The 13,497-nt window shown below is 43.8% G+C and overlaps 1 protein-coding gene across 1 annotated transcript in view; it reads left to right on the top strand.

Moving 5' to 3' along the window:
• LOC144823882 (mucin-5AC-like) overlaps nt 1–13,497 on the top strand; it is a 663,881-nt gene that overhangs the window by 185,887 nt on the left and 464,497 nt on the right. Inside the window, exons 11-13 of the mRNA XM_078682770.1 lie at nt 7,173–7,310; nt 7,397–7,561; nt 9,331–9,425. Of these exons, the coding sequence (XP_078538896.1) occupies nt 7,173–7,310; nt 7,397–7,561; nt 9,331–9,425 (398 nt within the window). The remainder of the gene's footprint in view (nt 1–7,172; nt 7,311–7,396; nt 7,562–9,330; nt 9,426–13,497) is intronic.

Here is a 13,497-nt window from a genome sequence, read left to right as displayed (position 1 = left end):
CCGTATAGAACACTTAGGCCCAATGGTCAATGAATATGCATTTTGCTATTTTTATGTGGCTTACTACCTTTCCATCAACATGAGCCATCACTTTGCTTCTTCCATAGAAGATTAGGGAATTTTGTAAATTAGATCTACATTAAAGAAGCTCCCTAAGATCCTAGCTCAGTTGGCCACATGGTAGTCCTTATCACTTCACAAGTTTCTTCGCTACAGCGTTTTTCATGACATACTGAATGTGTGTCCCATTCTATCATCTGGTGATTTCAGGTTTGTATATTTTAAATTATATATATATGGGCAATGAATAAAAAGATCGGATTAATACGACTACGACTCTGTAGTCTTCAACTTTAGGAGTTACTCTGCATAAGAGGCGCCTTCACCGAGGGCAACCTTCTTTGTGGTATTTTCAGCGGCTGGTCCAGTTGCAAAGGTGCCCTGCTGCTCAACACGCAGATCCAGCAGATTGAAACCAATCCACCAGTTGGAACTCGGAGGTCCGAGTTGTTCGACCTGGACACTTACAGAGTGGCAGCTTGTGTAAAAGAAGGAATAAACATTAATTCACTATAAACACTTTAACATTATAATATCCACAATACACACCTAAATTAAACTATAAAATGATAAAACACAATTAAAACAAATTTTTAAATTTAAAACTATTACTATTAATGACTTATAATTAAATTATTAAAATGTATTTAATACCCACACTTTACCCCTTTAAAAGCAAAAACAACACACACAAAAATAAACAATTACCCAAAATAAATATCAAATAATTAACATTAATTAACAACTATATATTAATTAATTTAACACAAATTACTTCACACCCTTTATTCCTATAAACACCACAACACATACTTAAAATGAATTAGACAATGACCAATTAATTATCAATTAACTAATCAAAATTAATTAACATCCAATTATGAATTAATTAATAATAAATTACTTTACACGTTTAACACTATAACATCTCATATAAACAAATATTAATAAATGAACATGTATCAATAAATGTGATCTAGTTAAATTACTTTCCACCCTATTCCACTAGAAACCCAAAACCTGCTACGGAACTAAAAATGCAAAATTTAAATAAAATAAATTAATACATTTAATTACTTCCCACCCTATTACCCTGTAAACCCACAACCCAATACGGAACAAAAAGTGTAAAATTCAAATAAAAATAAATACCTACTACACATATACATATATTAAAAATAGAAATTATTTTTATAGAAAAAAAACATATACATCACATATATATATAAAATGTATACTAAAATACATGACAATAATAAGAAACAATATTTTTAACAGCGATATCTTTGCTAACGATATTAAATACTTCGATATTTTTCGAATCGATGTAACTTACCTTAAGTCGATATTCTTGACAACAATATTCGGGCTGTTGATATTTCTGACCCACGAAATTAATGACTCGATATTTGTGCAACTCGATATTTTGTACTCTATTTTCTGTCCCTGCACCGTTGCATTACTGTGCCCTGGCAAGGCATTCCATGGGCATTGCATGGGTGATCCCATGGATTTTGACGCATTGACAGATTTACAAGAACATGTAAATGTTGGTATTCACCAAAATCCTACACATTCCCAAGCAGGCGTAACGAGGAGAAATAGATCTATTTCTCCTTATTTGTTCCAATTTCTATGTGTGCTACATTCTGCAGCATACATAGAAAGAGGACTATGCCTCCCATGATTGTTTCTGTGCAGGAGGCTGTCTCTTTCTGCACATAAACAATCCTACATGCAACACAGGTACACTTGCCCAATGATGCATGAGTGTCTGTGTTGTTGCTAGGCTGCCAAAACACGCTAGCTCATGGGAAAAGACAGGAATGCGCCATACTGCCTTAAAAAGGATGTATTCCTGCCCGTTTCTTGTCATGTAATACGTGACTTGCTGCACTGCACTGACTAACTTTCCCATAAATGAGCCCCGTAATACTTTTGTCAGACCCCGATTAGTTGGCCACAGAGCAAACAGTGCCTATTGAGCCTCAGCCTTGGAAGCTGGAGAAAATTACCTCTGAAGTCCCAGCATCCGCCTTACCATAACTCTGCAAACTGGGCCAAGGACAACTCCTTGCTTTATGTCCCTATCAACATTAGATTCCAGTCGATTGAGCATGAATTTAGGGGTGAGGCCTCCATAGTCCATTCAGCACCAGGAAGCAGCTCACAGTCCCCAAGCCTAAGGGTATTTCATGTGCCCTATGTGGTCAGTGCCATTTAGTGAGTCATTTAGAATTTTTGAAGTATTCCCGCCCCATCAAAATAACATCTTCCGTGACCCATTTATATGTGAGGGGACTGCCGGGTTTCAGGTGGAAGGTGTTAGGACTTGGCTGGTTGTGACATTGGAAACCTCTGACCTGAGCATCACCAGGTCATAGTGGTGCTCACTCCACTTTACTTAGGGTGGGGAGAGCGCCCTGATCCGGATCACCTTGCAAGGCATGCCGGTACGGGTAGAAAATAAACCGTGATCTCAAAGTGCATGGAAAAACTCCTTGTCTGTCAAGGCTATTATTCTCTTATTTTTAAGAAATAAACTCTTGCTTTGGCAATTTTGGTTTCTTGAACACAAAAAAACCTGTGCAGGCTTGGATCAACAAAAATAGCGACCACTCAGTAAATTGCAATAGTGGTTCTGCTCAGAGCACAGAGATATATAGAAATGTAATGGGCAGTTCTTTGGTTCTGTGAGGCCAGAGGTCTGCCTACCAGGGTGTATATTACTTGCTTAGTTTGTAATATGTTTCCATTTCCATTTCTAAGCCATTCACCTGTTCGTTCATGTCCAAGTTGCTATTTCATTTTTATCACATGCCTGGAATATGTACACCGTTCATGTACACCTTCATCTGTTTAAATAGTTAGGTTAGTTTTCTTTAACCCACCCAGTTGAAATACTAAAATCTAATTTATTTATTTATATTATTTTAAAGGTTTTAAATAGCGCTGGCTAGACCCGGAGGTATCAGGGCGCTTTACATGAGTATCAGACCATAATTGCAGGTTACATTGTTACAAAGGTTACACAGTTATTAGAGCCTGGCAACATAGTGACAAGTAAGGTCGAGACAAACAAAAAGGACATATACGTAAGGGTAAAAGCAGGCAAGGGGAGAGATTCAGGGGAGGAGGGGGTAAGAGATGGGAGGGAGACAGAGAATGGAGGAGGGAAGAGGAGGGAAGGGTGAGAGACACAGCATGGAAAGAGGAGGGAGGGGTGACGGGGACACAAACCGGTAGACGAGTCAAAGCTGCGTCCAAAGTCCAGTAAGCTGTGATCCCAGGGGAAGGGGATCATTTCCCCATCTCTGTTGCGAGAGGCTCTATATACGCAGTGGACTCTCTCAGAGGGGTCTCTGAGACTACAAGGCCTACATACTCGATCCTTCCCCAAAAAGAGGAGCGGGAGTGCTTTGGCAAGGGGTGCCATACCATACATCAACTGTGAGTGGCTCCCTAGGCACTGTGGACTCTCTCAGCGGGTTCGCTGAGACTCCAGAGTATAAATATTGGATATTTCCCGCACAAGGGGAGAAGGAGTGCTTAGTCAAGGGGCATAAAGAGGACAGGGGGCTAGGTGGTGTAGCGGGAAATGGGAAAGATTCAGGTGAGAGGGGATAGGAGTAAAGGAAGTAGGACAACAAAAAAGAGTGCTAAATGGGACAGATAGATAGTTAGGAGACAAGGAAAAAAGCAGAGTTACCTAAATACAATGAGTAGAGGGGTGGGTGAGACAGGGAGATGGAGAGAAAAACTGTGCCCAAAGTCCGGCTGGGTAGGTGACAGTGAGGGGATGAACAAAGGCCGATCTCCTCAATAGCTGAACAGAGCAGCTCCACCGGGGGTCGGACATAGTGCTCGTACTCCGCTGTCAGGATGGAGATCAGGAGTACTTAGAGATTGTCAGATTTGGGTGGGGGAAACCTTGGACCGAATAAATTCCACATGCCATCTTGAGGTCAGGCACACTCCTGGTAGGATTATTAGGAAGATTTTAGCTGGTGGGAAAAAAGTTAAAAATGGCGGCCACGTCGCTGTGACGTCCACAGCGGCAGTTCTCGCTCCTCTTCACCTCTGCCAGGCCAATAGGGACAGTTCTGTTGCAGAATTTAACTCTGTAGGTAGGGGTTTAACGATTTCCTTATGGATTATGGACAGTTATGTTGCAGCAGGATAACCCTCTAGGTAAGGGGTGAATGATTTCCTTATGGCTGCGGGCGGCTTCTCATCTACAGATTACGATCAGCACTACACCAAAGTCATGAGGAAGCTCACTTGTCAGCACCAGATACTGAAGGCCCCTCCAACTTCAGCAGACCCAACGGGGACCTACAATGTCACATGCAGTTATGTATCGTGTAGTGCACAGGGCAGGCCGCCACTCAATTACACCAGCCCAGTGCTGGAGCGGCTCCCGGTTCTTTAGTAGTAATAAAGCCTCAAGACTTTCATTCACATCTCTGTTCATCGGGCAGTCTTTTCACAAAAGCAGTGCTTCGTGGAGCTGTTCGCTATTCATTGTGTCATAATATTCCTCCTATCTTGAGTTAATATGTGCAAAGCATCTTCTTGATAAAACATTTCAAGTAAAAACACAGAAAAACCTCACAAATGAACATTCGTTCGTGCATGTAGGTATTCAAACATTAAGCCAGATAGGTGCTCCTGCTGAGAGGGCTTGAACTGGTGAGCCACTTTGCGATTTGCTTGTTTTCATTTTCATACATGTTCAGGGACGTAACTGTAACTAGTACAGAAGACGCACGGGGGACCAGGTGTATCTGGAACCCACCGCACCCCAAGAAGGCTCTTTTCTTCACGCATTGCAGCAGCTGTTCCTTGTTTACGTTTGGGTCCTTGGCAAACTAGCTATGCCACTGTAAATGCGAGCACTATACAGCACAGACCATTAAAATGTCAGTCACGCTCTACAATGTTAATCATTTACTAAGCAATAACATTTTAAATGCACAGTACTTGAAATGTACATGTCCGTGGACACTGCCGCTGCGTAACAGCGACCCGAGACAAGAGGCAGCCATTTCCTGATGACTGTGAATACCTACTACATACGTATGCTTCAGTGAGATATGGTATATTCATTCACTGAACCACCCAGGTTTCGTCTGGTTTTTCGGATGTTGTTTGGCTGCATATGAACTATCAGCTCGGCGAATCATTTTTTATTTTACAGTGTTACTGCCCTATAAAATGTAAGCAAACAAATGTGTGTTTTTTTTATACATGTCTGTATTTGAATGTGTTACCAGTCTAAAGCCAGCTTTGTCAATGCTTGTTTAAAAGTGGAATACAGGAATATTGGGCTGAAAATATGCAGTAATAAAAGTCAAGAGTAATGGCAACAGAAGGCAAATTTAAAAGACTTTAGCTTTGCCGGGCTCCCCTTTTTAAAAATAAGCCTCTCAGCTTTATTTCATGATTTAACAAAGCGCTCAATTAGAAGTTTAGATCAGTATGATACATATGATCTCTCAGGGGTGCAGACAAAGTATTCTTTTTGGTGGAAAGTTACATTTGGTGCATCAACCAGGAAGCCACCTGTGATCTAGGCCTATTGTCCACTGTTGAGAGCTATAGAGTTTGTTAAAGACCCTGAACAGGCAACATCTTAGAACTTGGGAGAGGGCTTTTATCATCAGGTAAAGCCTAAGATAGAAAGACCATAAGGCTATTAGAGAATTCCACCCAAAGAGGGCAATGTTCTAAATTGAAAAGGGAGAAACAGAACCAACAACATTGGTATGTTGGAATAGAGGGCTTATGCCAGTGACTTTTAGCCCAGAGCCACTTCACTGTCTTTGTTGGAGCTGTCAGCATTCTAATGTTGTAATTCTAGTTAATAAATAGGACTACATTTTAGTCATCTCCTTTTTGGAATATTATGTTCTTCGCCTCTTACAAAAGTATCAAAATCATGAGACACGTGGCACTCATGATGAGATGCCCCCAAACACATCGCTGTATTGTGGTTCACCTTGATTTTCAATTTGGTGTTTATCTCCCCTGATCCTATTTCACTCGAACTGAAGAAGACTTTACAGTATTATTATAGTCAAGACTCACAATGGACTATCAGAGAAGCCATCCCCATTGGCTAGAGGAAGTGTCAGGAGAGGACCATCCTGCTTGGTTTAGAGCAATATATGGCAAAGAATGGATCCACTCCCTCAACTTATTATGTGATGAACATTCGAAATAATCACTGCCTTCTTACAAGGGGAGGTTTGAGCAGCAGTGGGAAGTGAAGGATGAGAAGTGGGTTTGTGCTAATGTGGAGGACGGGAAACAACCTTTACAATGCAGTCATTACATCGCATTACCTTTACATAGCAGTCATTACATCGAAACATCCTTTACATCGCATGTCATTATAACGCGGCCATTACATTGCATGTCACTACAACGCAGGCATTAAATTGCAAGTCATTACAACGCATACCATTACAACACATAGTACCGTTACACTATCTGACACTTACCCTACGGTTCCACTCACTGGAGTTAGGATAGTAATTTTTACCCCTACACTATCCAACACTTACCCTACTGTTGCACTCACTGGAGTTAGAATAGTAATTATTACACCTATACTATCCAACATTACCTTAAATGCAATGTAATGGTCTGCATTGTAATGTTATGCGTTGTAAAGGTATAATTGTGATGTGATGGAATGCATTGTAAAGGTAGTTTCTGAAAATGCGATGTAATGGCATGCTATGTAAAAGAATGCATTGTAAAAGATGTTGGGATGTAAAAACTGTGTTGTAAAGGCTTGCATTGTAAATGTATGCGTTGTAACATCATACATTCGTGGACACGTCAGAGTCAAAATGTGCAGGTTTTTACCAGGAAATGAACTCAAGCCACTCTGGGACAACCCATGAAACTGCAAGTTGTATATTACATACAATGCTCCATTAAATAATATTGCCCCCACAAAATCAGAACGAATTGCCACACAAATAACCCTAATCCAATGTACTGTCTAACAAGTCTAGACTACTCCTAGCATTACTTTCTAGTTGAAGACCTCACTTTACGAAAAAATAAAACAATAATGTAATCTCTTTTGGTGTCTACAGCTAACGTCACCATCGTTCAGCCTTCTTCCTTCTTCCTCATTGTGTTTGTACACGAGGGACCACAGCTTCAGATACAACTAAAGCCCACCATGCAGCTCTTCATCAGTCTCGAACAAACTTACAAAGGGAAAACCTGTGGTAAGTGGCATAGATCTCCCCACAGTCAGCCTCTCTTGGCTTTTTGTGGGCTATTCTCACTGTCTCTGTCTATTGTTCCCAAAAAGGTCTCTGTGGAAATTTCAACAATGTTCAAGCTGATGACTTCACAGCAGTTAGTGGAGTGCTCGAAGGATCTGCAGCCGCTTTTGCCAACACCTGGAAGACAGCTGCTGACTGCCCGAATGTCCGGAACATCTATGAGGACCCCTGTGCTCTTAGCATAGACAATGGTCAGTTTATATAGAAGATAGTCCAAAACCAAACTAGAAAAGGGAATTGTTTCTACTGATTTTCCGAGTAGGGAGAGAGAATGCACCACACAGCATATGCAGTATCCTCAGAAATGCCTCTGTCAGTATACCATTTCTAGGGGCTTAACCTTCAGATCTCGCCTGTTTGATCATATCTGGTCAGAATCAGTGAGGCAAGCAAGCTATTGGAGGCTGCCATCTGCTGAGCAGGCAAGCAATCCTCTGTACTTACAGAGCAGTGGATACTGAATTCCGAATATTACATTACATGTCATTGTTTATCGCAGATGTATTATGAGCTACAAGTCAGTGACTTGATTGACACATATTTCCTAAATTTCTATTGCAGCAAGAAAAAATTTAATAACAAAAGGGGCATATGGAGGCCAGTCTCATCTATTTAATAACTTGGCTCTGGTTTGTTTTCAGTGGCTACTCCTCCGCTATAGCGGAGGAGCGTCGCCTCACTGCTCTTAGAGCAGCAAAAGAGGGGTAGATAAAATGATAATAACTGAACGTTATTATCATTTTATTTTTGGTTGCTGCTGAGCTGGGTTAGAGCGGAGCAGGGCTGGTGGCTCAGGGAGGAGTAGTGGACTATGCACACTAGGGGACTGATTACGGTCGGAAACTCTTCTGACCAACACCGTCTCGAAATTGTTTCTGACTACTTGTGGTCGGCGGTTCCGACCGACCGATTATGATGCAACCGCACTTGTTTCGGGCAGAGACTCGCTATTCTCTATGGGTGCTTGTGTGTGGGTCAGAAACCAGTTGGAACATAAGCTAACATTGAGAAAAGTGACTTTTGTGGAATCCCTACACCCTGTGACAGGCACCCCATGCAGTGATTGACAGGGGGTACTCTACCTCAGGCCGCGGAGGCATGGTGTTCCTGCTACGGCCCTCTAAAGTCAATTTTTAACAGCCTTTTAGTGTCAGACAGGTCGACATGGAAAGGCTGTTGTAAAACTTAATCATAATCGCATGGTCCAAATGATGTCCATAGAGCTGTACCATGCAGTTCCAGCTGACACAATTTCTCTGAGAGCCTGTCGGAACGATTCGAAATGACCGTGCACTTTACAATCCAACCGAGAACATCGCAATCGGTTAGGCGGATTGTAAACTGACAGAGTCGAACAGAAGGGTTCCGACACAGTGTAGGAGATTCCAAATGTCGGGAGTAGGCTTTCTGCCCAACATCGTAATCAGGCCCTTAGTGAGCATTGACTTCTGGGCCTGACGTTTTGGCAGGCCAACCAGTCATGCGCACTTTGCATATTCCCCCTTTCGGCTGTAATGGACAGCCTAGTAGGGAATATGTACAGGCTCCCTGTACCGATCTGAGCACCGATCCACTGCGCTCAGACCAATCACAACTCTGCATTGTAGCGTTGTGATTGACCAAGGGGATCATGTGTGCCCTGAATGGATTCAGGAAGAGCAGAGAAGCGGAGGAGAGATGTGGCTGGTGGCAAACGTAAGTGTGTTTTATTTTATATTTTCAACCCACCATTGTGCCCCACCACCCTGCCACCCCCATTCCCTACTAGCCGCCACTATTTATTTTGAACTTAGCTATCATACCCCGATGATAATGGAAATCACAAATGTCACCTTAACACATACTATTTTTGATTCCCTATGTTGACTCCCACCAATATGCCTGCCTTTTGGGGACTGGTGACCATTTGTCACACCTCTACTGAGGACTGATTGTCTATCTGTTTTTCTCTTTCTTCTAGAAAAATACGCCCAGGCTGGATGTGCACTTCTGGTGGATAAGGAAGGACCGTTTGCCAAATGCCATCCTGTGCAGAGTCCGGATATATACTACACGGTACGATTTCTCTGTTGGGGGTCTGTAACTCTTTACCATTCCCATGGGTCTGTTTTTATTCACCATTCTCAGTGTAGACATTTTGCACAATGCAGAAGTAACCTCAAGTTGGTCATGAAGTGGGACAGCAGTTGCTTCGAAACATGCGGATCTGGGCCCAGATTCATCAATATTTGACGTAACGCTATGCAGCAAGACAACTTGCTGAGCTGCGCTGTGCCAAATTGAGAGGGCAGGTATGTGTCTTATTTAGTAAGATATGGCGCAATCCTGTTCATTAACTGAGTTGAAATACTATTTGCTGCATAAGGCCAATGCAAGCACGCTTGCAACTTGTGCAAGGTGCCTCCTTGCAGGCAGGATTGTTATTTTGTAAAGGAACAGGAAGGAAATGCAGCACACTTAGAAAGAGGAAACAACAAGAAGAAATATATGTATTTGTGCCTCATTCAGGAAGGTATACAATTTTGATGTACTCCCAGGTTTACTTGTCTTGGTAAATCTGGGAATGATTCAAAATACCCGGGTGGATGCGAGGGAACACCCACTCCCACCCATGTAATTACATCCTGACAAAGAGTAACACAAGCCGGCAACTTGCACTAACTTGCATTACTCCATATTTGCCAACCCATGCAGGAACACGCAAAGTGGCCTTGTGAGGCTTGGTACATGTGACTTAAGGATTGCGTTGCTTTTGGGTCACCCTGTATGCCGTAAGTGCAATACAGCCCTTAGATAAATCTGGGCCTTGGTACATTAAGGTGAAAAGTGGCTGACTGTTAAATCTCAATGATTCGTCCTATCCCTCTTTTAACATATATCAAACACTCTTGACCCCTATGGTCCTTAGCTCGTTTCTTCACCAGTCATTGTCACTTTCTTCTGTTATCCTTGCACTTTCTCTCTCACGCTTATCACTGTTCATTCTTTTCTCACTGTTATAGTTTAATCTCTCTGTTATTGATACATCTTTCCCTCTCTATCTTTATCTTATTCTCTCCTATTACACTTAACCCACTTTCTCCTCTTTAGCTGTAGCCCCATCTCTCTTGCACTGTTTCTTTAGTCAATTAAAATGTGGTCCTCATTCATGGTTTGGCAGAGATGGAGCTTCACCATAAAATGCACGGCTCAATGGCCTAACCTGCAGTTCCTTTGCCTCTTTTAGCAGTGATAATGAACTACTGAGTGTCAGAGAATGAACCTAACCTGTTTCTGTGGTCAGAACTACTTGATCTGACAGCCCGTACACCACAGAACTTGCTGGGACACAATGCCAAAAGCCCACGTCTGCTTGGGTTGAGGCTTCTGCCTTGGATTCTGTTGTAATGTGCTCTTGCCTCTACTTGAGAAAGTTCTACCTGTTTGTTCGCCCCGCGCCAAGATTACACCGACGGCAGTTGGTGTGTGGCTGGTGGAGGTGGCGTTCACGCTCTGTGTTGTGCTGAAGGAATAAACCTACCTGTGTACCTCACGTTGTCTACGAGTGTCATTACCACATTTTTGGCAACGATCGCCAGCAACATGTGGTGACACTTTACACGGTAGTGTGAAGCGTGAGTCAAGATTAGCTCCTACCTCCTGTTAAGCTGCCTGCTCCACGTTTGAGGTCTGGTGTCATCTGTGTTCATTCTGAGGTCAGGGGCGGATTGGCACTGCGTGCACTCGGGCATGGGCAGAAAGGCCAGTGTCTCAGTGCACTCTGTGGGCCATTTTTTTCACCCTCTACCAGTCCACAGAGACCACTGACAGGGCGAGGAAAGCAGCTTCACTGTGCGGCCTGCCGTTCAGCGATGATCAGTTGTGGCCTTTCCTTGACCCCCTGCCAAGCCATCATGCTGATGGTGGGCTGGGGAGGGGTGATTGTGTGCAAGAATCAGCCTCCCAGGGGTCAGGTGTTGCTCAGGCCTATGAGCCATTTTCACCTCGGCCCCCCTGGGGCCCACGCAGCCCAGAAACAGTGCTTGCATTTGAGACTTTGCCCTTAGCCCCTCTCATTTAGGGCATAGTGGGCGAGGAAGAATCGGTCTCACTATGTGGGCCAGGTGATGTGGGGAACTCGCACCATCTTCACCTTAGTCTCCCCCCACCCCCATGGATTGCCCAGAAGCTGTGCTTTTGCTTTAGCCCCTCTCCTGTCATGCCATTGCCCTGAGGCAGTGAAGGGCTGGGGAGGGCTGAGTAATTTACAAATAGCTGAGTTCTCGCTGTTTTTCAGGTGATCCTGCGCTGGAGGGCTGGGGAATAATTTTGTAATAGAAAGGGGCCTCACTATTTTTCAGGTTCTCCTGCGCTGGAGGAATAATCTTTTAATAGAAAGGGGCCTCACTGTTTTTCAGGTGCTCTCGCGCTGGAGGGCTGGAGAATAATTTTTTAAGAGGAAGGGGCCTCACTGTTTTCAGGTGCTCCTGGGCTGAAGGGCTGGGGAATAAGTTTTTAATAGAAAGGGTCCTCGCTGTTTTCAGGTGCTCCTGCACTGGAGGGCTGGGGAATAATTTGGTAATAGAGAGGGGCCTGGCTGTTTTCAGGTGCTCAGCTTATAGGACATTGTCACCGTGACCCTGTGTCTTTCCCAAGAACAATATCCTCCCACTTACATTCCTTGTGTATTTCATGAAAGGGCATGCACGCAAATGTGGGCCAAGCCCGCGAATGTGGGCCACGCCCCTCGAATGTGGGCCACGCCCCTCGAATGTGGGCCATGCCCCGCAAATGTGGGACACTTTTTTCATCAGTGCCCGGCCAAATTGTGATCCCAATCCGACCCTGTCTGAGGTGATAATCCCCTCACTCTGCTTTGCAGCGTTGTTCTGCTTGGTCTGCCTGCGGTCTCCTGTTCCTTTCAGACATGCCTGGTGTCTGCTGCCTTCCCTGCGTGTCAGGTCCCTGCGGCGGTTTCCGATCCGCAGCAACGTTTGCTGCCTGCTGTTACCAGATTGTGTGGCCCACAGCCCTCTGGTGCTTTGTTCAGGTTGGAGGCTGACTTGATTGAATTCAGGAGAGTTAACCCTCCGGATGCCTGTGGTGAGAAATGCTTTTGGCGCTCTGCTTCGGGTTGTGCCCCGCTGTTTTTGGAGTTGTTCTGTGAGATGTGAGATACTTGTTGTGACGCCCACCCCTGCACTGTACCTCATTGTATCCAGGGCTGGCTATTTTTTTTTCCTCACATGACTCACCCTGCAGAGGAGCCTGCCCTCTGGAAAGTGAAGTCTTCTTTCCTGTGAGATTGTACGCTCGCCCTCTGCTGACCATTGTTATTATTGATGATTATCCTTTCTGTGCCTTACTTTAACTGTTTTTTATTGCAGTCATGGCTGTTTCCTCCATTGTGCTTCCTGTTCAACTGTCCATGCAATGGGAGGAATGTATTGACTTATTTGACAATTACATTATTGCTCTTGATGGCCTTGAATTTTCACCTGAATGGAAGAAAGCATTCTTGTTGGGTAATATTGGAAAAAAGGCGCATCGCATTTTCAAGTACTCACCTCATATGTTGGGAAATGATGATCATCCTGTGGAGGATGTCTTTAAAGAGGCCAAGCTGCATCTGGAGAAGAGGTTTGCCAAAGAGGAAAATATTGTGGTGTCTTGCTGTATTTGTTTCTTGTCTTAGGGAGCTGTCTATAAAATGCAAATGTGAACAGATGACTGATGATCTTATTAGGGACAAACTCATAGTTCATTGTTACCACAAGAAAACTCAAGAACGTCTCTGGTTATCATAACGAAGGATGCCACTTCCATTGCTAAGGTTGTCGAAGAATCTTAGCGTTGCATGAAGGATATGAGCAAGAAAGAGGGTACTGAAGGAGGTGTGGCTGCTGTTGAGAAGAAGCATGATACCAACAAAGTTTCCTTTGGCAAACCCATTCCAAAGGCGCCAAGGTCTGCCAACTCCAAAGTCTAAACCTGGTGCGGTAGCGCTTTTCATTCAAGTGACTCTAAGTGGTGCTTTGCTTCGAAGCAGGATTGCAGAAAGTGTGGGCGTAGAGGTAATTACGCCCATATGTGCAGAGACTTCAACAGATCCAGGGTTGCTGTGACAGAGGATTTCTGTCTTGAAGGT

The sequence above is a fragment of the Lissotriton helveticus genome, chromosome 3_1 (assembly GCF_964261635.1).
Source record: "Lissotriton helveticus chromosome 3_1, aLisHel1.1, whole genome shotgun sequence".
NCBI lineage: Eukaryota > Metazoa > Chordata > Amphibia > Caudata > Salamandridae > Lissotriton > Lissotriton helveticus.
The sequence above is the reverse complement of the archived record's forward strand: the minus strand, read 5'-3'. Positions and strand labels throughout refer to the sequence as shown.